The 23,127-nt window shown below is 47.4% G+C and overlaps 1 protein-coding gene across 2 annotated transcripts in view; it reads right to left on the reverse strand.

Annotated features, from left to right (window-relative positions):
- LOC144150102 (uncharacterized) overlaps positions 1-23,127 on the reverse strand; it is a 46,716-nt gene that overhangs the window by 19,180 nt on the left and 4,409 nt on the right. For both annotated transcript variants that reach the window (XM_077681916.1, XM_077681915.1), the window contains exons 2-4: positions 16,349-16,586; positions 13,540-13,573; positions 10,764-10,805 (exon numbers count right to left, since the gene is read on the reverse strand). In XM_077681916.1, the coding sequence (XP_077538042.1) occupies positions 10,764-10,805; positions 13,540-13,573; positions 16,349-16,544 (272 nt within the window). In that variant the 5' untranslated portion in view covers positions 16,545-16,586. The remainder of the gene's footprint in view (positions 1-10,763; positions 10,806-13,539; positions 13,574-16,348; positions 16,587-23,127) is intronic.

The following is a 23,127-nucleotide window of genomic DNA, read 5'->3' on the forward strand; positions in this document are numbered from 1 at the left end:
ACGTCGGTGTAGGGTAATGTGGTTATGTCTACTGTATTCGAGAGTGTAGCAGCAGCAGCCATTCGGTCCGCTGCTTCGTTCCCGGCTATACCACTGTGGCCAGGGACCCAGCAAAGAACCAGTTCAAACTTGCGTACATACACCGACATAATACCCTTGACTATTAGATTTACAACGTGATTTTTCGAAGACTTTGTTGACGACAACGCCCGCACGACACTGAGGGAGTCTGTATATATAATGGATTGTGGGATGTGACTTTGAAGTATATGATTGACAACAAGAAGTACACCGTAAGCCTCTGCCGTAAATATACTAGTATGACTATTCAGAGTTTTGGTGACACTAAGGCCGGGCCCATGCGCCGCGCAGGACACAGAGGAGGAAGTCTTAGAGGCATCCGTATAAAATTCAGAGCACTCATACTTCTGCTGCAAATACAAGAAATGCTGCAGAATTGCACATGTGGGAGCTTGGTTTTTATCTACATGTGTGAATGATGTGTCGCATGAGACAGGGCGGAGATGCCATGGTGCTATGATATCTGTTACAGAACTTTGGATGGTATCTAAAAAGGAGACAACAAGCTCTGACGCTTCCTCTCTAACTCTGTAAGAGAAGGGCGCAGAGAAAGATGGTCGATTTAAAAGGAGTTCAGTCATGGAGGTATCATGAACAACCGATTTAAAAGGATGGTGAGGCATGGATGGAATTTTAAACGCATAAAGAAGGTCTGTGTATGCTCGCTGACATTGTAGGTTCCATTTGTTGCACTATACATACAGGCTTTCGACTGGACTAGTCCGAAAGGCACCACAGGACAAGCGGAGCCCTAGATGAAGCACAGGGTCCAGCATTCTGAGGGATGTTTTAGTGGCTGACCCATAGACAACGCTGCCATAGTCCAATCGTGAGCCTATCAAGCTGGTAAAAACACGCAACAGAAGCTGTTTGTCAGCACCAAAAGAGATGTGCGAGAGAACCTTCAGGATATTCATTGTTTTTAAGCATTTATGTTTTAGTTGTTTTATGTGTGGGATGAATGTGAGCTTTTCGTCAAAGATTATACCTAAAAACTTGTGTTCCTTTTTGACAGGAATCGAGACACCGTGGAGTTGAATGTCTGGATCCGGCCGGATGCCACGCCTCTTGGAAAACAAGACACAAATGCACTTCCCTGGATTAAATTTAAAACCGTTGCTGTCTGCCCAACCAGCTAGCTTGTTAACACCAAGCTGGACTTGGCGCTCGCAGACAGACAGGTTACAAGACTTAAAGGATAATTGTACGTCGTCTACATAAATTGAGCAGGAAATCGACGGTGGCAATGCCTTCCTCAGGGAATTCATTTTCACAATAAAAAGGGTGCAACTTAAAACTCCACCTTGTGGCACTCCATTTTCCTGCACATGCACCCTAGAGAGTGCAGTTCCAAGTCGCACGCGAAACGTCCTTTCGGACATGTAACTGGAAAGCGTGTTTATCATGTTACCCGACATGCCAAAGGACTTCAAGTCGCTAAGGATGCCGTACCGCCAAGCAGTATCGTACGCCTTTTCAAGATCAAAGAAGACTGTCATACAGTACTGCTTGTGGAGGAAAGCATCTTTGATATAAGACTCTAATGCAACGAGTTGATCGTTGGTAGATCGCCCCGCCCTGAAGCCCGCCTGGCAGCTCTCGAGAAGGCCATTGTACTCTAAGAAGTACACAAGTCTCCTGTTTATCATCTTCTCGAAGAGCTTACACAGGCAGCTTGTCAGGGCAATGGGACGATAACTGGCGGGAGAGGAAGGGTCCTTCCCTTCCTTTAGGAAAGCCACTACTATGGCCTCCCTCCAAGAGCGTGGAATGCGCCCCGAAAGCCATATTTTATTGTATGGGTGTAAGAGTGTTTCAAGAGTGTCTGGGTGTAGGTGCTGTATCATGGTGTATGTAATCTTATCTGCGCCTGGAGCTGAAGGTTTGCACGAGCTCAGGGCAGCCGTCAACTCATAGAGAGTGAATTCAGAGTTGTAAGAAGTTTTTGATCTGTCTTTGTCGTGTAAGGGCTTTTTTTCTGCAGATGTTTTGTGTTTCATGAAAGTGTTCGTGTAGTGTGCTGAACTGGACACGTGTTCGAAGTGTTGTGCAAGCGTGTTAGCCTGGTCTTGAAGTGTGGCCCCTGTTGTGCTAACCAGGGGCAGGCTGTGTGTCTGTTGTCCTTTGAGCTTGCGTATACGTGTCCAGACTTTGTGTGTGTCTGTGTATGAATTAATGGATGTCAAGAAGGTGTGCCAACTCTCTCGTTTCGCCTCACGGCGCACACGTTTTCCTAACGCCTTGGCCCGTTTGAACAAAATGAGGTTACCCGACGTGGGGTACCGACGAAGGATACCCCACGCCTTGTTCTGGGCCTCTCGCGCCCGCCTGCAGTCCTCATTCCACCACGGCCTCCGCTGGTTACGCGGGGCACCAGAGGCGTGGGGAATGGACTTTTCGGCGGCGTCGAGGATGTGCGCCGTGAGGAGTTGGGTGGCTTCTTCAACGTGTAGGTGTCCTATGGATGTGTGGTGTAGTTTCGATGTCTCTGTAAATGTGTTCCAGTTAGCTCGTGCTTCATTGAACCTATTATGGGAAGAAGAACTGCTTGGGCCGTTACCTATATATGTTAGTGAAGTGGGGAAGTGGTCACTGCCATATGGGTCAGTGCCCACTCCCCACTCAAGACATGGAAAGAGAATTGCCGAACCAATAGCCAAGTCAAGATTTGAGTATGTATTGTGTCCTATGTTATGGTATGTAGGCTGTTTATTGTTGAAAAGGCATGCTCCAGAAGATGTAAGGAATTTCTCTATCAGGCGACCTCGGGCATCCGTTCTGGAAGAGCCCCAAAGAGAGTTGTGAGCATTAAGGTCGCCTGTAAGTATGTATGGTTCGGGCAGCTGGTCAACCAGCGCCTCGAAGTCGGTGCTCGTAAGTGCAACATCAGGAGGAATGTATATGGAGCATACCGTTATCAATCTATTAAATATTATTGTGCGGACAGCTACAGCCTCGAGGACAGTGTTCAAGGTGACAGGGTGGCATGCTAAGGATTTGTGGGTGATTATGGCAACACCGCCAGAAGAGTGTGTGCAGCCATCCCTGTCTTTCCTGTATACCATGTAACTATTCAAGAAATTTGTGTGTTTGGAATTCGGATGTGTTTCCTGGACACACATTATACTTGGCTGATTGGCATGCAGAATCTCATAAACGTCGTCAAGATTATTTAGAAGGCCTCTGCAGTTCCATTGAACTATGTTTTCTCTTCCCATTATTATGTGTTCAGAGCTACTGGAGTGTGACTGTTTATGTAGGGTCTTTGGGGGCTTGGACTCTTGGGAGGGGTTTTCTGACCTTCTCTACTGACCTGGACGTCGCAGCCCGTTCCTTCCGCTGCGATGAAAGCCGGAAGGGCTCGACGTCCATGTCGTCATCTGAAGGCAAGGGGGTGCCCAGCGGACTGGGCCCCCTTGGCGTGGTACCCTTTCGGGTGTTCTTTGCCTGCGCTGCCAGTGCCGAAGGCGCGGGGAGCACGACAGACGGCAAAGGCAGTGAGGCGGCGGAGGGGGTCGCTGCGACTGCCTCCGTCTCCATCTCCGTGCCCTTGCATGTGCTTTGGGCCGGTGGAGAGGAAGCAGTGGATGCAGCGGCATCCCCAACAGACGTTGTTGCCACCACAGCCGCTGCTGGGTGAGCGAGCGGTGCAGAGGCTGGTTGGGCTGCCTGGGGCAACCCTGGGGGGGGCGGGGGCGGGACCAAGTCCGACTCGCGGTACTGGGTCCCCGCCGAAACCAGACGCCGCTCCGCCCCCCGGCGAGCCGCGTCGGCGTACCTCCCCAGGGGAAAGAGGCGAACCTCTTTCGCGCCTCTGGGAAGGTGATGTTCTCAGTTACCTTCACATTAATAATCGCCTTCTCCTGCTTAAACTTCTCGCACGTTCGAGAGTAGGCGGCATGGGGTCCCTGGCAGTTGGCGCAGGTGAGGGTTGACGATGGACAATTATCAGATGGATGATCATGCTGAGCGCATTTTGCGCAGGTCAGACGACCACGGCAGGAGTTGGTTCCGTGCCCGAACCGCTGGCACTTAAAGCAGCGGCGCGGGTTTGGAATGTAGGGCCGGAAATTACAATGTACAAAACCTACATTGACGTACTCTGGGAGTGTGGACCGGTCAAAAGTAAGGATAATGTGCTTGGTCGAAACTACTTTGTCATCCCTCCTCATAGTTATGCGCCTCACAGCTGTCACGCCCTGATTTCTCAGGCCCTCCAGCAGGTCAGCATCTGTCTCATTCATCAGGTCTACTTCAGAGATGACACCTTGAGTACTGTTCAGGCTCCGGTGGGGTGTCACCCTGATTTCAAGATTGGCTATGTGAGTTTGTTCAAGGAGGATCTTTGCATGCTGTTGGTTGTGTACTTCAACCAGGATTTCTCCAGTTCTTTGTTTTTTGGCCTTATATTTGTCACCAATGATGCCCTCCAGAAATTTCGATATTAGGAACACGGACTGTGATGCAAGAGGCTTTTCTTGGTCACTGGATTCCAACACCGAAAAACGGGGGTAGTTATCGGGCTTTGGAAGACTGTGGGTTGGGAGTGGCGGAAATGAACCTTCGGTGCGGCCCCTTTTCAGGGGCCGATCATGTTTGGGGGGGATTTACGATTTACCATATGGCATGTAAAAGAAGCAGGGGACGGGGGTACTTTCTTCTCAAACCTTACCCTGATAGCCTGAGAGGTCCCGGAGCTCCCTGCCTGGTAAACAGACAGGGAGCCCATCCGCCGGAGCTTGACCTGGGCTCCGACGGCCACCGTTTGAGGCGTCTACCCTTCACCTTTAAACACATCACCACGGTAGGTTACAGTTTATGTTGGGGGCTCGGGGTCCGCTGTATCGCCAGTACCGTCACCAAGATTACTCAAGGTGCCCCGTGCGGGGTGTACACATTCTTCTACCTATCTCCTACAAGAACGCCCTTTGGGCGAATGTAGTAATATTAATAAATAAGTAAATACATAAATACCGGCTTACTGCAGAACGATTACGTGCACTCGGAATCGTCTCCCGTGCCCGCTGAAGGAACTGTGGTGAGAACTAACTTTAATATCCATCCCCAGAACGATGACACAAGGGCGGTGTATTTGACCGATGACAGTTTGCGGGTTTGCGGTGCTCAGTACAATGTTGACTCCCTTGGCACAGTTCATGTTCGGTGCTATAATGAACATGAAGCCTGTTCATGTTTAACTCAACGCAGATTGAGATTTAGAGGTGAAAAGATGTGCAGACATTCATAGAATTGTATAGTAATGCATACGATTTTTACGCCACTTCTCTTCACTGTGAGCTTTTTTCTAGCCTGATTGTAGTAGCTAAATAAGTTGAGTTACTTTATTGTTTTAAAGTTTTGCTTTGTTTCTTTTCGCCAATAATGTATACTTGTTGTTATTTTGGACGTTTACTAATCAGCATAACAAAGCTATATATACATATAAACTCCATATTCCCGAAGAAACCGGAGAAACATACGCTTAAACTAATATTGCGATTAGGGCCACAACCTCGCCAATTATGCATATTTTCGCCGATGCAAGTCGCAGTGCGGGGCTTGTCCTTCTCACATTTTTTTTAAATTTGTGTTTCTTTCATCCTGTGAACAATTGTTTTATTCTTATCGTCGGTTTGTGAGGGCGGCTTATAAGATACAATTTTTTATTTAGTTTGTTCTTTTCGTATATACTTTAGGTTTTTACGTTCTTTTGTATGCATGTTTTTGTTTACATTCCTTGCGAGCAATTATCGTCATCTACGGTATTATAACAAGTAAATGTGTTACGTCTGCCTATTGTGTATTTATGTGCAAATACAGGGCGTTACGCAGTAAGTTTTCATCATTTTTATTCATGTTTCCGCTGTTGCTCTGGAATATTTTTTTGTCATTGTTTTGGGGGTAAACATATGATAAATTTGCAATTTTACTTTTATATATTGTTATTTTTTATATTGTTAATTCATTCCGTTCGCGTTGAATATAACGATTGAATCTGTTACCTCTGCGAATAACACAATTTGCGCAAATGCAGGATGTTAAGCGCTTGGTCCATTTTCGTGATTTTTTCTTTTCGTGTACCGGTTGTTCCTTTCTGAGCTTTTTTTTTTTTTCAGTTTTTGTCTTCCGTTTGGGGAGAGACACATAAGGTGCATATTTTTGATCTCGTGTGTTCACTTTTGTATATTTTGCTTCTTTTTATTTTTGTAGACCCGTTCCAGCAATTATCTGCATGTTCGGTATTATAAGAAGTGAATGCGTTGTTTCTGGTAATTTCCTCTGCTAATACGACATTTATTTGTTTATTTATTTATTTACAGTACCCTCAGGGCCATAAGGCATTGGAGAGGGGAGTGGTTAAATACAAAAAAAAAAGAATGACAAAAGCAGTAAAAAGAAATTTGTGCTCTTCTTTAAAGTTATACAACCAACCAGGAACTATTATGGATGCTCAGGTGGCCATTTCCCTAGAACTTAATCTCTTTATTTTATTCATTGGTTTGAGACGGCGGAAATCTTTTTTTTTTTTGGAGTCGGCCTTTTCTTTTCGTACCTTTTCAAGAAACGCCTTTTGTGGGTGGTGTACGAAGGTTTTCAGACAGTGATGCCAGACAAATTCTTTTTGTCATCAAAAATAATGCAACCCAAACCTTTTCCGATTTCCATAACCCCAATTAGTGCGAAACATTAATCAATATTACACCCGGTCAGATCCCTGGGGCAGGAGCCAGAAGATTTCTGGTTGCACATGCATCACCACAATACAGCTGTGATGGACTGTCTTTTGAAACAGAAAACATATTAGGTAAATTCCCACTACTACTGTTCTACCTACGACCCCGGCTTGTGATGGTCAGGGAATACCCGAAGTATCACCTTGGAAAACAATTTTCCATGCAGTATTTGGACGAGGTTTGTTTACCAATCGGCCGTCCAGATGAAGTTCCCGGACATTTTATGGAACGCCTCTTTTTAGAACGCCTGTTTATCGAACATTCTTCCTTCTGTTTTTGATACAAATTGAGCTTCTGTTGCTTTAATAGCAATGTGTGCTCGTTTAGGTTGGTTCATTGTCAGTTTAATTTGTTTTCATTGGAGCACGTGCCTACCGGACACTGCATAGCATCAGTAGATTCAGGTATGATATTGTTCCATGGGGTAGCACATATGGTTGCCATTTATCGCCCTTACAACGTATATAAGGTAATTCTTTTTATTACTATCAGCAGGTTCCGTCCTAGTGGCACCATTTCACTTCAACCCTGTACCATCCCCTTGTGCAGCAGCTTGCCAGCAAGCTGCACGACATCAAAGGAGAAGGCTATGCCTTCGCACGTTGGCATCGACGGCAATGCAGAGGCCGAGACCGTAGCCTAAGCAGCCACCTCTTCGGAAGAAAAGCGTCATCACTATGCCTCAACTGGGGCCAAGGGCATCACGGAGCAGTCCTGTCGCGCTGCTTGGAGGGCCGCGCTGCTGCTATGCGGCCTTGAAAATTCCGCGCAGCACCAACAACAAGCTGCAACCCTCAATAACTACTTCTACTTGTTTTTTTTCAGCGAAGTACGTGCCATAAGTCACCGCGGGACGGGGCCCCCCTGTCCCTCGTTTGCAGGAAAAAAGGAACGGGAGCAGCGTGCCCGGTAGTTTCGAACGCGGGGGGGTTTAATAAAGGGGCCAGGCTTGCGAGTGTACGGGCACAGTTGGACTGGAGCGGGGAGTTGAGATTAGGTTGAACTGTACCACCCATACAACCAGTCCTTCCTTTCACAAATACACCTGATTCCTACCCCTTGCATTTGAAAGTGGAATAAGTCCCTGTTTCTACTGGCGATCGTGAATGCCGTTAATATGCAATCTGAACGTCGTCACAGTGGAGAGCTATATTCCTTAGACACACAATACCAAATATTACTATCGTGGTGCGTTTATTCTTCATTGGTTCCCTTTGTAGATGTGAAAGAATGTATTCTCATATGAGGGCGTGTTTAAGCTGCTTAAAAGAGCTTTGGTTTGGGCTAGATGGTATCGCTTGTGCCCGTTTCCCCTTTCCGTGCTTGTCCATTTTTTTCCGCTACACGAAGTCAAGTATGCCGCGCATATATCGCATTACCAGCGCCGCCTTTCGTGTCAGACAATAGCGGGGAGACCGGAAGGCACCCTTATAGCTCGTGAACAATACCCCGGTTGCACATCATCTTGAACTCATCCGATGAAAAAAGCATTAGGGCGATTTAGCAGGGTGTCCGAAATCGCGAAATAGTGTGATTCGTGTTTGAAGCCTGCAATCAAGGTCGGAAAGGGAGAGGACGCTGCCCGGCAAAAAAAGCGTTGCTAGGTGAAGGCGTTCCACTGGAATCAGAATCTTAGGAACCAAGCTGAAGTATGAAAAGAATATGGCGTGAGCAAAAAAACAAACTTAATTGGCCACATACACCCCAGGGTGCCGGTGTGTAACCCGCTTGCAGGAGGTAGCGTTTCAATTGCGTCGTCTCCTACCGTGCTTCACTTCTGCGATGCGCTCTAAATAGCAATATTAGTGATCATGCTATGCGGAAAGGCGCTGCATCGGACAAGGAGAGCCGGAAGCTGCACAGGGTTTGCAGGGGACAAGAGTACGGCGAGCTTTTAAGGTGTACACTTAGTCCGGTTTCCGTTGACGGGGCCTTATCACTTCGTGTTGGCTCAGTGTGCTGTCTCAGAAGCTTTTATAGCCTCCCAACAGTTTCAGACTATATGCGGGGCAGAAACTATACTGAAGTCGATGCTTTGGGTTGCGCTAGTTCTGATGAGCAAGATCATAAACCCAGTCAAGCTGAAGGCGCACCTGTTGACCATGAAATTGGGGTTAAACACATTCTAAAACAGAAATATCATGATAACCATGAATAACAAAGCGGCATTCCTTACAAAGAAGCTACCACTTGTACCCGTCTTAATAATTTCCAGTTTTTAAAACTCCTGTTCAGATGCATTACTTCAAGAGCCATGCCCCACTCTGAGAAGTCCCGCACGGCGTGTTCATCACAAATACCGGTCGCCACAATGACCACTCGAAGTGTCTTAGTGTGTGAGTTCGACGAATGATGTGGCCGAGCGTTAAATTTGAATGAAGAAAGGAACGTGAACTTGGGCATTGCGCAAAGCAAAACGCCATTCCCGCCTTGCGTGTTGCCCTTACGTACATGCACATTTTTTGTCAAATAATATGTTGGAATCATCATTCACCAAATTTCCACACTTGGTCACTTGCTCATTCTGGAGTGCTGAGGTGTGTTCTTGGAGTGTATAAATTTTTCAGACTGCACACAAAGTTTCAGCAAAAAATTTAAGACCGATTCAGTGCTGAAAATTTAAGTAATAAATGCTCAGAGCAGTACATTCCAACACTAGGAAGAAAAAAATTAATTCTGGCGTACACAAAAGTCAGCTGTGCGGTCCGTTCTTCGCCTTGGAAGTACATGTTATAAGTAGCAATCAACTTCACCGGTAAATGCGCGCATTTACCGGTGAAGGTGATTGCTACTTCATTGAAGTTGATTGCCCCGACAACAAATCCAGGGGATTGGGGCTAATTACTTTAAAAACCGCAAACCACCGACAGCCTTGAATGCAGATGCATAATTATTTTTTGAACTCGTATATAACCTACTGAACTCTGTTTCGAGGTGTGTTCCAGGGTAAGCGATTTTTCTATGTCTTTTGAATAAAAAAAAATAAGTTTATGCCTCTTCCCTCCCCTGTTTCTCTTATATTCCGGGCATGCAAAGCAAAAGATACATCTCACATTGCGAAGACGGGCGCCTGCAAAGTCAGTCAAGGTATTTTCAGTAAGGAAGGCGGCGCCGTCTAGGAGAAGCAAAAGGAACTACTCCCGCGAATTTGCAGAACAGCAGCTGAGGGTCCGACACGTTGTTGAGCCTAGTGCGCCAGTAATTTTGGAGTTACTCATCTGCTGGAATCATACAAATAAATACGGAAAGTCAAAATACTGCGTTTATCTCCGGCTCTCGCGGTTCTTTCACGCAAGCGTCGTGCTGGTGCTTACGAGAGTCGAAATATTAGAGTGCATCTGTTCGTGCATTTTTGAAAGCCATGTGTTCAGTGGAGTTCCTGCGAACATTTACACTTCTTATATTTTTAGGTACCCGCTTTGCTGTTTGTTTCGGGATACTGCTTAGACAAGCCTTACCATCCCGCTTCACAATTCAGTATTTCTGACGTCACATTGCGTATTGTGGGAAGGCAAAAGGGGTCGTGTCACCTATTATACGCTGGTGGAATTTTTGTATTCATAAGCAATTGCTGTTGCCGCGAGTGGTATACTCCAATTCACCGCACTTTAGCCTACCGATAGAGCTCAAGATGTTTCTCGAGTTTAGCTTTCCTTTACAATACAGCCACAAGAGTTAGTATCACTTGTGTAACTAAGCTCGGCACCGGCTGCGGCATTTAGGTTTATATTTAAATAGCGCTTCCCTGAGCAAGGTGTTATAAAAGTATTAATGTCAAGTAGACAGAAATTTCAAAATTAACGATAACGGTTAGTAACCATGCCCCATGTGTAGCCTAATAAAGCAAGTTATTCGCCCTGACATCCCCTGAATAAAAATGCATAAACGTTATTTGAAAACAAGAAAGGATGTTTTAAAAATTTGAAGCATAATTGCGGTGATACTCACAGTTTATCGCAAGCCTCCAGCACTTCTACAAATGAGGCGGTCCTGTGTCGTCCCGAAAAGGAAAACAGACGGTGAGTTTGTACGTTAAGACAGAGCAAAACGAGGCAAAGAGTGAAAATGAAAATGACACGATAGGTCCTCCACGTGCTGCTTCGGCTGATTAAAAATACGCATACAATCCACATAAGAATACTAACGGACAAAAAATTGGAGGGGTTAAGGCAACGCTTCTTCATGTGTTGTTCTTAAAGCGGTAACCACACGCACACGTCCGCGCGCTCCATTCCACACGCGTTCTCGTGTCTACGCGCCCAAGGGCGTGAGGAGGGTGAGGGGCAAGCACCCACACGGAGGCGACGGAGGCGCGCGAGCATGCGCTGCCCCGCGCTTGCAGGGACCGCGTTGTCGACGTCGCCCAACCGTACAGCGCTTAGCACTATTACACTGTCACCGTAACACACATAAACGTCGGCTTTTCATCTTACAGCAGAGCAACATTACCTTTAATGCCAGCTTCGAACTAAAAAACAGCAGCATTGCAGCTTCGCTAGGCACACACGACGGCGGAGAGCCATGTTTGCCTCCGGCTGACGGGTTGACAAAGTTTGATCGCATACGTTATCAAGAAGTTTGCGGGGATAAATTGGTCGCAGTTAGCACAGTACCGGGGTAATTGGAGATTAATGGAAGGCATTTGCCCTGCAGTGGGCCTAGATAGGCTGGTGATGATGATGTTATTATTCGCCGATAGCGTATTTGGTGTGACACGGAGGAAACGCATACACCCAATAAACCTTTGCGGCTAACTAAGAAACTACGCCGGTTTATCACAACGAGGAGACGGGCGGTAACTTAGGGGCAGCGACGTTGTTGGCTGCGGCCACCGACGGATTCACCCACGGCCGCCGCCGTGGGTGGAGGATGGAGGAGAGGAGGATGGAGGGAGCAGCGCGCTATCGCACAGCTGGCGTGGAGAGGAGGACGGAGGGAGTAGCGCGCTATCGCGCAGCTGGCGGGGAGAGGAGGACGGAGTGAGAAGCGCATTATTGCACAGCTGGCGTGGAGAGGGGCTTACGAGGAGGGGTGCGGACGCCAACGTACAACGGACATAGCCCCGAGCAAAAGATGCTTTGCATCTAAAAGTTCATGATGCGAGGACAGTTGCGAATTGTCAGCGAACCAGAGGTGAACACTGTGGTATATCGGGTTTGTTGTGAGGCCATATTGCTCGGCCAGATTGACCGATCAATTTTATTCAGTACTGTGGACATGGCAGCTATCATCCTTAATTTTTCTCTAGTAGAGGCTTTTCTGAACTCAAAATTTCTATAGTAAGTTTATTTCAAGTGACGACTCGTCTTAAACAACAAGAAAGCGCAGAGTGAGGAGACGACCGTGAGTTCTCAAACACTATTCGGGACTTGTTCTAGACGTCGGCACTTGCGTACGGCGCCGAAAACACACTTTACGATTGGCTTTGAACCTTCGGGGTCCCACTGAGAGTAAAGCAGAATGAAATTTCGGTGAGAAGGTGTCGTCTACTGGTGAAGAAGAGAATGGGGTGTCCATAAACAACTTTGGAAATACGAGCCTCAGCGGTTACCATTGTGGAAAGAATTCAGCCGCCAGTAGCAATGTTAGATGGAATGAGCAGAACTACCCTGATTAGTGAGCTGAAAAAGTGAGCAGACAGATAATCGCGCAAACACTTGTGTTTCGACCCGATAGAAAAGATGGAAGAGTCATTGTGCGACAAGGTGCCGTGAATGTGCTACGAACGCTTCCAGCCGGTCGAAGAGGCCGGCTGTCGGCCGTCTTTCAAAAAATATTTCACTAAACTCCTAGTTGAGTTACCCCGTTCCTTCACTGTATGTCAATTTACCTCATACAAGGAAATTGTCGCAATGCCGCATATGGATGTTACTGGTGTGCGATGCGGCAAGATGCCCTCATACACAATCTGCTCGCCAGCGGTTGGAACCAAGTATGGGGCGTCCAGCCCAAGCATGTTCTACAAATGACTTTTGTGCTCTTCAACGAAGCGTGAAGATTTTTAGCGGACCCTGTAGAGGCAGTTCTTCATTGCAATGAATTATTCAAATGATATTACCCTCCAATAACCTGCGTTGTAAAAATTGATTTTACATTTCCCACAGAGTTGATATTCTTACACCCACGCTTCGATCTGTACTTTGATTGGTACATTCGAAAACCTACGCAGTAGTTTTAGAATTAGCGAGGCCTTCAAAATTTTTCTCTGACAAAACCGCAATTTCGTTCGCGCTCCATCTTCAGAGGAAGATCGCATTTCACGGTGTGTTGTATATAACACCAGCATGAGTGCAGGTACTTGCCTCTATATTTATTACAACATATAATCAAGGGCCAGAAGCTTCGAAACTACGTAGGAAACGAACCATGCACAAAACCTATTACGGCGGATTCTTTGAGAGAATTCGAAGGCAAAGGCATTGTTGGACTTTCTGTTGATCGGCTCTTAAACTTCTAGCTTGAACTTCGCAGCCGCACCCACCACCACGTGACCAGCCTTATGGACACCAACCTCGGAATTTGGGAAAGTCAGCGCTCAACATATAGCACACAGGAGAGAAAATGGGTCAGACTGACATTACTCTAACTTACTTTGGCGTGAATGGGAGTAGCGCCTCTTCCCTGCATTTTTCTTAAGGGTGGTCTGTTACCTGCTTACTTTGCTTGTTTATGCCCAGAAATACAACCAGGAATTCCAAGCAGAATAAACAAGAAGTTGCCTCACCTGACTTGGACGGAGTTCGGCCCGTAGAAACCACCTGGATGAAGAAGGAAGCGTAAGAGGCGAGACAATTTCATCCCATTCATGAGCGTAAAGGGAAGTAAACAGCCCGGTGTAACAGCAGTTTTCTGCATTCGGTGCATCGTAAGGCTGCATGGTGGGGTTATTTTATTAAGGTGCTCTAAAGGTACCAAAAATGCAGCTAGATTGCAATGTTTAAATTACATATGTATAATGCATAACTCAAATATTGTTTTTATTTGTAAAAAAAGAACAAAAATATTGTCCCTTAGCGAATGTCCGGTAAAAATTACTCTGCACCATAAACTACAAACGGAGGTTTGAGAGTACGGTAATCTCCCAGATGAAAGAATTGTGATTAAAATTTTGAATAGTGCACGGCAACTCTTAAGGCAGTCTTACTAATGCTCGTATGGTGCAAACACTGACGTAAAATTAACAATAATTTGGCGGCGAAAACTTGACCAGCGAAGGAGGGAGTCATTTCTACGTAGCTCTTGTAAAAGCGCGACGTTATAAAAATTGAAAGACATGTCAGCAACCTCGATTCACAACATTTTGGAGCACCATCGGTGGTTCGTGTGGCCTCAAGTGTACAGATTTCGGAGAGTACCGATTTCGGAGGCAGGAGAGTACAGATTTCAAGTTATATATTTAACTGACTTATTGCATACAAGAAATACGATTGTCTTCGTAATCACCCCGCCGCTCGCTTGATTAGACTTCACGTCCTCGTACGCATGTCGTCAGGGAAGGATGAGGCGGCGTCACGGTAAAGGAATTGGTTATCCCAGGCTCCACAAGCGATCCCATTTCGGGGAGTAGAAGAAAGATTTTGAGGTGAAGGAGAAATCACCGCATCCCTTCAGTCCGGTGGCGTCTATCACAGATCTCCTCGGCTTTGCCTCAAGCGATAACACTGCATAACCGGCCGTAAAAAACTTCTGTAAGATTTCTTTCAATACCCACAACTGATCTCCTACCATTCATAAAAATCGTTCTGGACTAAAGTCAGGTAACCGCGCGATGGTTCTGGCACATGATCTGTTGCACCTGGGCGTCTGCAAACAACACGTATACGACCAACCGGTCTCCAATGGTAGCTGTAAGGACGTATGGGCCGGGCGTTTATCCGGGTTGTGCCTTGCTGCGGCGGAAATCTTGTGTTAGTCACTGGCTTTCCAAGGGTTATGAAAAAAATTCCTGAAGTCTCCCTGCAGCAACACTGTTCAGCGGGGTGACATGTCAGCGGTGCAGGACAGAACAACGCGAAAAGGATACTGAGCGGGGAAGGGCCGCTGAAGGTAGTAGGCAAGTGGTTCGGTCACCCATTTGAGCTTGAAGCCACGGGCAACGTGATACAGGCAGAACTGACTTTACGCAAGTACATGGAGTAACGTAGACACCTGGTGATACAATGTTTATTAGAGCGAAAGCTCATTCATCGCATGCAAATCATCTTCAGCCACCTGCGCGGATGCTGCGCCTACGTAATCGGTTCGCTCGCTCGGAGCCTCACCGCTGTTTTACCACGTGACTCGGCGAAGCTGAAACGGCAGCTTGGTCGCTAAGCAAGGCTAAAGTCATAGAGTTTCATACTAATATATACTAGAGGGAAATCTGGCGCCACTGTCTAGGGGAGCCGCGCTTCGGCGAGCGTTCCGTCATGTCCCGGGCAGGCACGCTCCACTTGTCCCTAGCATGGTTCATGAACAGGCTGAATGGCTTTGGCTGCAAAAAAAGCAGCAATGTTACTGGAGAAGGTTCATCAAATTTGTTTTGTAATGAAATGGAACCTCCAAAAAGATTAAGTTGTCAGTGATCCGGGAGAAGCTTCACGCACGACGACGTAGAAGAAAATGTTACCCTTTTTTGTTTATTTTGGCTTCGAGACAAAAGAGAAGCCATATAGCTAGCTAAGCCAAGTCGGCGAGGCAAGGCTTAGCGAGGAACGTCGCTAGCGGCAATGGCGCTGCCGACGGCGGCCCGTGACTGCAGCGACAGATTTCCCGTTTCCCTCTAGTATATATTAGTATGAAACTCTATGGCTAAAATGGTGCTGATAGTTCATCGCCACCAGGGCTATCTACGGGTGAACTTCAGCGTAAGGGAACCACGGGACTAGGCCATGGTTTAACAGCTGCTTCGCAGCCTCTTGGTCCTTCAGTCTCGGCATAGATGGCGCGCCAGGTGTGCTGTCTATGCGTGCATTCCGGTGCAAGCGACAAGCCGAATGCATTGATCCAGTAGATATAGCGAGACGGCAGGCAGCGAAATATCAAGCAAAGCCAAAACTTTCACGCAACACTATGTGCATTGTTTTTACTTTCCCTCGGAATAACTAGGTTTAGTGAGCTTTCACCAAAGTAAACTGGTGATTTCTGTGCGCTTCTGTCCCATTACACCAGTGATATGACCGTTATTGGTCGCCTTCCTTTCAGTTTCGCAAATCAAAGCACTCGATAAAACATACGCAAAATTAAAGTTTCTGAATGCGTCACATTTTTTTCTTTTCCGGAATAGCATTCGTGACAAGATTTGGGTAAGCCTTTCTACTCCTATGGTGCGGCACTGGCTGTATTTGCTTGCAGTCGACTTTTTAATTATTTTCCCCCGGAGCAGCTGCAGCGGCAATACCAGCTTCAAACTAAATTTATCTGTAGCATTTGCCAAATCACACAGGCATTATGCCCGGAAACATATACAATGTATAACTTTTCGCTTCCGAGTTCACTGGACGACAGCAAAAAACAGTTCCTAAGTAACTCAGCGAAAGCATTTGCTGCCTTACGTTTTAAGCTGAAGTACTCCGCCACTTTCTTCGCTTTTTCCGTGCCAAGCGCGTTCACCAAGTCAACGGCTCCCACTTTAAACATGTCGTTCGCTGAGCGCACGCCTTTGCCATCGAGATCTTTCATCAGCCTTGCCATTTGGTGCTCCTTGATGGATGGAATGGCCGCCAATATTTCAGCAGCAAGTTCTTCCATCTCTTGTGAAAGGAAACGAGCTGTTGCTGATGTCCGCTTCCGCTGCATGAACAAGGTAATGTGCAAGTCGCTAAGCAGCACGAAAACCAATGAGTAAAATCGAAAGTGAAGGGGCTACACAGGGTGATCAAAGTTAAGTAGACAGGTTTTTTTTTAAACTAGGCTCTTGTGTAAATGAAAACCACCTCTACAGTGATATTAGGCGCCCAGGGGGACACGGAATGAGGTGGTAACAATTGATGTCGGTGGCCTAATTAACTAAAATTGTCTAATTAACCTTTTAGTAGCTACAGTAAGCAGGCACGTTTGATTGAAAAGTAAGACGGAATCCCATTTCTACGCAGTTTCATTTGGCAGAATTCTCCTAGCGCATCCGTACTCCGGGACATCGAACTGCGAAGTTTAATTGACGTTCGCATGATTACGCGTGCAAGACAGTGATGGCCGGCGCAAAGCACCTCCCTGTTATGACGTGCCTGGCGTGTACGGTGTTTAGTTTGACAGCGGGGTGGAGGCATAGCAAAAGTGATCACTGGCACCCTTTCAGTCTTGGCTGCCGTTATCGCAACCTGCAGTACTTGGGACCGTTATGGAAACAGAACGAAAGCAAAGGGGCTCTGGGGCGTTATTCCAGAAGGCCTGATATAGCTCGCTCTCGAGTTTTCAGCTGCTTGAGTTAACAAAGTAGTGATAGTAGAGCATCGGATAAGCCCGATGAAATCAGCGCAATCGCGCACGGCACGCCTGGCATTATAAGCACGCCAAGTTGGGGCCGGTCACGTTGGAAAAGCACGGCGTGTGCAAATATGTGCGTGCAACGCCGTCTAGAGCCTAGTTGCAATAAGCATTCGGTCGCGTAAACTAGATAACCCCGCTATTTCCTTTAAAACTCCTGTTTGGCCCCAGCTTTTGTTCGAAGCTGCGCTCTCTAAAAGCGGTGCAGGGTGGTTCCGATTTTCCCGGTGTTCTGTTCTTCCACTGCATTGTGTTTGCTACGCAATTTCAGGGTGGCTCCAGTGCCGTTCAGCGCGAGCCCAAACCAAATAAGCGAAGAAATTCACTGTAGCGAAAGGAACACGCACTTTGTTTACGTGCCGATGGCGCCGATGGTGGGCGTAACATCAGAAATCGCCCCAATTCAGCGTGTCCCGAGCGTTTTTGGACAGTGCGTTTTAGACGTTGAAGTCGTGTCATCTGTCATCGATTGTAGTTTACTGTGTATGAAGACGGCTTCCATGGGAAAATCTTGTCGTCTTGGCCGATGCTATCCTTCGGGTTAGAGCGAAGGCTTCGTTCGTAGCGAACGAAGCCTTCGTTCGTAGCATTTGACTCACGGTGGCGTGGGGACTTTGTTCATTCTTTGTTGATGAGCTTTGTTGCTGGAGCATCAAATGCAAGTGACTTCACTGCTGCGACGCTGCCCCACCGGCTAAGTCGCCGCCATGGTTGGGTGGGGCTTCGGTCCCTACGCCGCACCCATGAATGGGCTGGGTGTGTTTGATTGACATGAAAACTCGGGATTTATATACACTCGAGTCCACTGATAACGATACCGTTTATAACGACATATCGGATATAACGATGAACAGCTATGGCACCGTTGTATGTTTCCATGGGAAAATAAACCGCTAATTACAATGCTTTAGTGCCCCGATATCGGATATAAGGATTGAATTCGGTTACAGCAAGTACCGAAAATGAGAGCTGCCGCCGGTTCTCCACGCAAACCACGCCAAAACCATGCGGCGCGATGCGCCTCGCTTCCCATCCACCCCTCATAAAACGGGTCAACTGCGCCGCTTGCGACGAAACGAGAGGGGGAGGGGAACAGTTCTCCTTCCAAACACCCGTCCGGATGCCGGCGCTTTGGCCGCGTCCCCGTGCCTGCTGCTTTGAATTTGACTGGGTGCCTCTTCAACTGCCTCCGTTTTTCCGCGGAACAGACGTCAGGGCCGATGTTTTGGAAACGTCTGAGTGCCTCACTGAAGAGGCGATCGTTGCGCGGATAGGTGCTGCGGACAGTGGTGACAGTGACAACTCTGACGACGCGGTTGCACAGCCTACTCGGGTAGCATCTTCGCAGAAGGCCCAATGCATGGTAGCCACTCAGGGAATTCGTTTCAAGCAAGGACCCTTCGCTCAGCTAGGTGAAGCACCTATAGATGCTCTTGAAAACGATGTGCGCCAGCTTCATGTGCAGCAAACAAAGCTGACCGAGTATGGCTTCTTTTCCACAAATAGGTAGCAGTACAACCGTGCTTGCCTGCAAATAAAATGTTTTGGTCTCTGCTCCGTCTTTTTATTCAGCAACCCGCATATAACAATAAGCGGTTATAACGATGGGATTTCCATGACACTTAGATATTGTTATAAGTGGACTAGAGTGTAGCACGGCCGAGTTAAACTTGTGAGGCTCGTTATGGCGGCTGCTGCGTTGTGGTTCGCTGTTCACGGTCGCGCCGTAGCAGGCATCCCGTCAGATCTTTTATAGCGAAAGGTGCGCTACGCTACCTTGGGCGCTCTTCGCGAGTTGACCAGTTTTGACCTTGACCGCTAAAGGTCAAACCACACCCCCTTCCGCAAGCACCCGCACGGAGCAGCCGCCCTATGGCTGGGAGAGATAGGCGGCAGGGGAGAGATATAGTCTTTTGGTTTTATGAAACCAGCGCGAACTTAAACAAACACAAAGGAAGTGGAACGCAAGGGCAGCCGATGATCTAAAAACTGAAGTTGAATATCAAGAAGGGTGAGTATAAAGACTTAACGCAAAACAATAAAACCACTGCGCATTAGCAAAACATGTTTACAAGAGCCACGGTGATAAGGCAACTAGATAGTCAAGGCCCACGCAGATATGCAATCTCTTTTAGATGAAGACACACGGTTGCTTGGCTTACACAATAATCTACTCTTTGTGCTATGTGGAACGCTTACATAATTTCGCGGGCGTTTGTTCACGGTGCGTAAATAAAATGTTAGGAGGCAGGAAAATTAGGTTTACATCCGTGGAACTTAGTACAATGTGAAGAAAGATGGGATGAGGGGGGCCCTTTAATGAAAATTTACGCTCTCTCAAACGCACATTGATACAAAGTTGTGTTCCACTTCCTTTGCCTTTGTTTACGTTCACACTGGTTTCATCCAAGAATATGTCTTTCCAACTAGCCCAGCTTCAAACCCTTTTTGGCGAGAGATAGGCCAGGAGGTAACGGAGACGTGCGAGGAACCTGTGTCGCCACCTGGCGGAGTGCCCCCAACCAAGCAGAGGCCTCATGGTGGGGAGAGACAGGGGGCAGGGGAGAGATAAGCGATAAGGGAACGGAGATGTGCTCGGAACCCGTGTCGCCACCTGGCGGAGGAAGGCGAAGAGGCCGCCGGTGCAGCGATAGCGCGCGCCACAAAGGAAGGCCAGGCGGCCACGTGCAGCGCAGAGCCGTGCGCGATGGAGGAAGACGAAAATCCCGCTGCGGTTTAAAATACACCGTGAAGCGAAACAAGATGATGAATAAGCAGTGTATTCTGCGCAACGACGTCTGTATGTCATTGCGAAACCCCTCCTCGACAAACGGCCTAGCGAGGGCAGTGAAGCTTTCGCTATCAACTAGGGTTAACGAAAGCTAAACCACGGCAATTTTTTTCTTTAACGGAGGGGGAGGATGAATTTCGAGCTTCTTTTCGTCTCTCAAAAATTATTGTGGAATGGCTGTGCAGTCATCTGGCGACCAACAAGGTTATATATTTAATAATTATTTATTTATGTGGAATACCCCAAAGGCCTCGCGTGGTTTCAATCCTACGCAGCTGCCTCTGAATGCGCGGCACTGGGCGCACACGACGTGACAAATGTAAGTCTTCGAAGCCTTCCCCCCTCTCGTGGTCTTCCCGTATTAGATATTGCTATTTAGTGTAAAAAAGAATTGTTTATTGGCACCAGTCCGGCTGCACCATTTTTTTTCTCCCTGCTCAACAGTTTAGCTGCAAAACAACAAACGCTAGTGCTTTAGAATACCAGGCACCCCATTCCCTAAAACGACGGGGCGTCGCTTTGAAACAAGGGGGTAGCGCCATGCAAATGCATGTGTTCTGGGGTTGGGGCAGTCGCTTTGAGGAAGCTGTGCACTCAGTGTGAGCCGCACAAAAGCACTGTGTCAAGGGAGCGACGCGACAAGTGAAACAATGGGGGGCAGTGGGTGTCGCTTCGCGCCCATGCCACAGTGCTTTTGTTTGGCTCACACTGAGTGCACAGCTTCCTCAAAGCGACGGCCACAACCCGAGAACACATGCGTTTGCATGGCGCTACCCCGTCGTTTCAAAGCGACTCCCCGTCGTTTTAGAGAAATGGGCCCCAGATGTGACGACCTTGTAGTAAGTACTCTTCTGTCAGTGCTGCGCGCTCATTGCGCGGCCACAGCCGTGACGTCGCTTCTAGCGGCTGCGGCACATGGACCGCCGAAGCTACCGTGCTGCAGTTCTTTTGTCCGCACTACTAGGACCTGCAACGGTCGCAATGGTGGACCTTCTGACAACCACCACGACCAGTGCCCTTCGCGAATCAGCTGCGTAGTCACTTTATAAGAGCTGCTTATGCTTGTAAACAAATTAACCTGGCGGAATTCGCCACTTGAATGTCTACAGTTATGGATATTCTGCAGTTGAAATTGTGTTCTGCTACATTTATTTTGTTGAAATACATTTGTTTTATGTGCAAGATATTTTCAAGAGCGAAGCTGTTCAGCCAATCATTATTTTTGGCGTCCGCTTGTTAAAAATAGAAAATGCCGAGCGCATGTGAGAGCGTGCCTCGCGACGACCGCCCAGAGTCCCGGAGCACGTTTGTCAAGTCAGGAATATCCACTTAGGCAGATTGGATAAAATCGGCCAAGACAAAAGACTCCAGCGTTCGCCGTAATTGTGGCAACAATTGTTCAGGGCGAGAACGACACGTCATAGCGTACGCCCCTCCAAGGTCATGTTCAATGATTATCACTTCCAAAACAATGAAGGAAGCTCACACTTATAGCAACCGTGATGGCGTAGAAGTTGTTGCGGCAGCAAAAAAAGAAGCAAGGATTTAAACCTTCGGGATTGTCGTGAAGGCTGCATACAGCTTCGCTACTTCAAACCTTACGCGTTAGTGTGAGATTCATATTTTTCTCTAGTTTTCTGCTTTGGCTTGCACACGCTGGCAAACGGAATATATGGGCTGTTTTACAGCGAACCCACCCCCCTCCCCCTTTGGTGTTCTGCGTCGAGCAGAACAGGGACCACCATCATCTCGCTTTGAATTCTCGCACGCAGCAGCATCACACCCAGCAGCATCACGCCCAGCAGCAGCATCACTCGGCCACTACTGCCGGTATAGTTGAAATCCTCCACTAAACCCACCAGTAAAATTGCAAGGGTAATGTTTGAAGTGTACGAGGGTCATTTAGTTTTAACATCAGAGCTGTTTAAGCTCTTGGTTGCGCCGTCAATGAACAGAAAAAAAATACCACGGAAATGCCGAGCGAGCGTGAATCTGCGTCCAGTGGTGTGCCTTGTAACATGGCAGGTACCCATGTGGGGGATTGGCCACGGTCGGCCGTAAGGAGGGCTAATACGCCCGCTAAACAGCACTGTAACTTAGCAATTTAGGTATTTGAATGAAGAAAGAGCATATAATCACAACCGAGCATTGGTTGCGTTGTCAATGAACAGAAACGCGCACCACCTGTTGTCCGCTCCTGACGTGACATGTCACACTAATAATGCCGAGAGTTCTCTAGTTGGTACCGCCGCCAAGCGGATGTTTCTGTTTGAACTGCGAGCCGGTCGGCCTCAGCTGTGTGGGCTTCTTCCTCCTGCTCGTTCTTCTACGTTCAGCTTCTCTTGTGAAGAAGCTCTTTGAACAAGGAAATGCCCCATTGTTGTGACATTTAGCGGCGGCACAAGTCTATCCGACGCTGGGCGGCGCACATGGGGCATGGAGAGACCAAAGAAGATCCGGACGCACAAAGAGGCGGCTTACCAGGAAGCGCGTCAAGCTGCGAGGCGAGAATGTAATCGCCGACGACGAGCCGAGGACCCCTGACGGGTGCGTGTGTTTGAGCAAATAGCATAACGACTAAGTGAATAATTACGGTCTTTGAACCTTCAAGTAGTAATAGTAGGGGATTTGAACATTGACATTGTATGTTATGCCGCCATCACTGAACTTTTGAAATTGATATCTTCAGTTGGTCTTACAAACGTTATCGACGTAGCTACGTATGTCACCAATAGCAGTCATTCTTTAATCGACCTTTGGTTTACGCGTTCTCTGGACGGATGTATGTATTGTGGTGTTTTATCTGCAGGAACTAGTGACCACATGCCAGTTTTTTGCTTTTTATCTGGAGCGAATGCGCGCCGGGGTACGGTAGAAAAGGTTTCTCGCAGGTTCATTAACGAAAGTAGTTATGGTGTGTTTCAACAAATGCTTTCAACACTAACCTGGGCAAACGTTTTAAATACTGCAAATCCTAATGAGGCTTACGACTTGTTTCAGAGGTATTTAGCGAAGCCCACAATTTCGTTTTTCCTCTAATGGAACAAAAAAAAATTC

The sequence above is a fragment of the Haemaphysalis longicornis genome, unplaced genomic scaffold (genome assembly GCF_048455015.1).
Source record: "Haemaphysalis longicornis isolate Haplotype H1 unplaced genomic scaffold, Haemaphysalis longicornis Haplotype H1 scaffold_8, whole genome shotgun sequence".
NCBI classification, from domain to species: Eukaryota; Metazoa; Arthropoda; class Arachnida; order Ixodida; family Ixodidae; genus Haemaphysalis; species Haemaphysalis longicornis.